At 47.6% G+C, this 3,065-nt stretch overlaps 1 protein-coding gene across 1 annotated transcript in view; it reads right to left on the bottom strand.

The window, feature by feature from the left end:
* Positions 1-3,065, bottom strand: part of TTC13 (tetratricopeptide repeat domain 13) — a 61,223-nt gene that overhangs the window by 32,663 nt on the left and 25,495 nt on the right. Inside the window, exons 7-8 of the mRNA XM_027770861.1 lie at positions 2,859-2,975; positions 1,696-1,806 (exon numbers count right to left, since the gene is read on the bottom strand). Of these exons, the coding sequence (XP_027626662.1) occupies positions 1,696-1,806; positions 2,859-2,975 (228 nt within the window). The remainder of the gene's footprint in view (positions 1-1,695; positions 1,807-2,858; positions 2,976-3,065) is intronic.

The raw sequence follows: 3,065 nt of genomic DNA, 5'->3' as shown, positions 1-3,065 counted from the left end.
CACACACACACACACACACACACACACACGGCTCAGAACTGATTTCACTGCTAGCATGCACACCCTTCCTGCCCACACACCCCTGCCGTGGGCTACCGCACTCTCCGCAGCCTTCCAGGTTCTGGGGAGGTGCCCCCTTCTGGGTGAAGACTTCCTCGGTCTCCTGGTCAGTGAGTGCCCTCCAGCCCAAGCTGGCTGTGTTTAGTTCTCGGGCCGGTGTCTTCTGAGGGGTAGCTTAGTGTGTCCTGTTCAGAGTACCTACTACGTGCTAGGCCGCGAAGGCCCAGGGCCAGGATAGAAAGTCAGCTACAGCCTCAGTGCCAGCCAGTTCTGCACCCCGGCTCTGAGCCCAAGCCTCTGCCAGCAGGTTCTTGACAAAAACAGGCCTCGAGGCCATGGAGTCAGCGCTAGGGCAGGAGGGGAGGACGGGTGGACTACACTGCTACCCCAACCTCCCCAGTTCACACAGCGCTGTCTCCCACCCTCTTCTTCCCACACACGGGGCAGCCCTTTGGCGATCGCTTGATACCCCCTCTCAGAGATGCCAGATCCACTCCACAGCCACCCAGGAAACGCAGGCTGGCACATCAGCTCTGACCTGCCACACTACCAAGGTCCGAGCCAGGCTACCGATCTCTTACCTCCCTGGCCCCACACAGTCAGAATGTACCTCTGAACTGACAGGTTTGCTCAACTACAGACTTGTCCCTACATACCGAATTTATAGCTCCTCTGGGCCTACAAATTTAAGTGGAAGTGCTTAGTAAAGAGCCAGCTGGTGGCAGGGAGGTTAAGGTGGTTGGATCCCACATGGCTGATTATGTAGTTCGAGCCCCAGACTGGTGGTTTAAAAAACATGCTGGGCACACGTGCATGCATTCCCAAAGTCTTGAAAGGAAAACTGGAGAAGAAGGGATTGCAGCGAGACCATTACTCATCGGGAGTGCTTCGCACTTCCCTCTTACTCTGTCTCTTGGCAAGTACGTGTGCTTTCTAGCAAATTAAAAAGAAACAAAAAATAAAAAATGCTTAGTGCAACACTCTAGACTGAGGACCAGCTTGCAATCAACTTGACGGCCCTATTTCCTTGACATGCACAACCTACCTGACACACACAGCCGCCTGACGCACACAGCCGCCTGACGCACACACCCACCTGACACACACACCCGCCTGACGCACACACCCACCTGACGCACACACCCGCCTGACACACACACCCGCCTGATGCACAAGGCTGCCTGGCGTGCACACCCGCCTGACACACACACCCGCCTGACACACACACCCGCCTGACGCACACAGCTGCCTGGCATGCACACCTGCCTGACGCACACACCTCTTTGTCACTCTGTGGACTGGCTGGATTTCTACCTTCCCAGGCCTTCGCTCCTGCTGGCCTCCCTGCCTAAAGGACCTGTCCCCTCACCTCCCACCACTTCAGCTCCATAAACCTGAGCTTTATAAATCTGAAGTATTATTTCTCCTTCTATTAGCCTTTTATCTTCTCTTTCTGTACTTCCCTCCAAGAACCTAGCAAATAATAGGAGCTCAATAAATATGCTGATTCCAGCTGCTTTCTAGGACGGGCCAGTGAGACACTTGAGACAGCGTTTGAAAGCACATCACACTAAATTCCTCCCACCACATGAGAAACAGAAGCGTCACACCGTACACACATTGCACAACTTTCACCTTCAAAAGTCCTCTGTGAAAGAAAGTTAACCCTTTGTATAGCATAGCCATAGGTTGGTTTTTGTTCAGTTCTAACGACTGCTGAAAGTCTTCGTGGGCTGTTGCATAGTCCTACAGAAATGAGAGTGGGGAAAAAATAAAACAGTACTCATTAGACATTTAAACAGTTCCTACTTTTGATTGGTAGAGAAAAAATGACCAGTTCATCCTGTGCTCTTTTTGATGTAAATTCTACGAAATCATATATATCAGCTGAGTGCTTCTACTGCTTGTTGAAATAGCCCAGTTCCTACTTTTGATTGGTAGAGAAAAAATTTTGTGCTCTTTTTGATGTAAATTCTACGAAATCATATATATCAGCTGAGTGCTTCTACTGCTTGTTGAAATAGCCGGCTTTCTAGGAAACTGGTGAAAACGACTCTCTAAGGTCTAATTTAAGCATTTCGTCTCAACTACAAGAATAATACGATTTCAAATATTACTCAAGTGAAGTTTCATTAGAGAAACTTCTAACCTAGTGTATTTTAACATACTGGATACTTGTAAAACAATGATATCATAGAGTAATCTTAGAATGTGTTAGGCTGAAATTGTTCAATATATATTTTCTTTTACAATAGAAAATTGTTGTTAAAAGTACTATAAGCCCAGAAAAATCATTGTGAAAATCAGAAATAAGCACTGCAATGGAAAAAGATACTCTAGTTAGGTGTGGGTCACTGATCTGCAGAAGTTCTAGTCTGGAAGCCATGTTAGTTCAAGCCACGGCTCCCTGGGTGTGATAAGCACAGAAATCCAAATATTCCTCTATGAGCAATAATCACACTGATCAAAAGCACACCTGTTTCTCTTTCTTGCATCTGCAAGGCTGGAGTGTAATTTGTAGACCAAAGGAAAGACCCTTTGTTTTTCTCTCTCTCTCAACCCCAATCCAGAATTAGTTACAGCTGACAGCTCAAACAAGAAAATGTTTTGGGTACTTTCTGTGTCTCCACTGGTTTTAATTTCAGCTAAAGGAAATGGCTTTACCGCTGCCGTCGAGCACAGACATGTCACTGAACGGCTTGAGTTCACATCTAACAGACAGCAGCACTCTGAGATCAAGGGAGACGCGACATCTTGATCATTATGAAAGGAAAGCTTCCCAAACGAAAGTGACTCACCTCTGATATGAAGTGCAGGGTCCCCCGATGCCTGTACAGCCGGGCTGAGGGCTGAAGCTGAATCGCTTTCGTGAGGTCATTCACCGCTTCATTAATTCGTCCCAGAGGGGAGAGAATCTAGTAACCCAAAATGTGGAGTCAGAAAAAATTCCAATAAGCAACCTGAAAACCGCCCACTTTTTTCGCCTTTCCCTTCTGCTTCCCTAC

This window comes from Tupaia chinensis, unplaced genomic scaffold (genome assembly GCF_000334495.1).
Source record: "Tupaia chinensis unplaced genomic scaffold, TupChi_1.0 Scaffold000161_1, whole genome shotgun sequence".
NCBI classification, from domain to species: Eukaryota; Metazoa; Chordata; class Mammalia; order Scandentia; family Tupaiidae; genus Tupaia; species Tupaia belangeri.
This window is presented reverse-complemented; position numbering and strand designations above follow the sequence as displayed.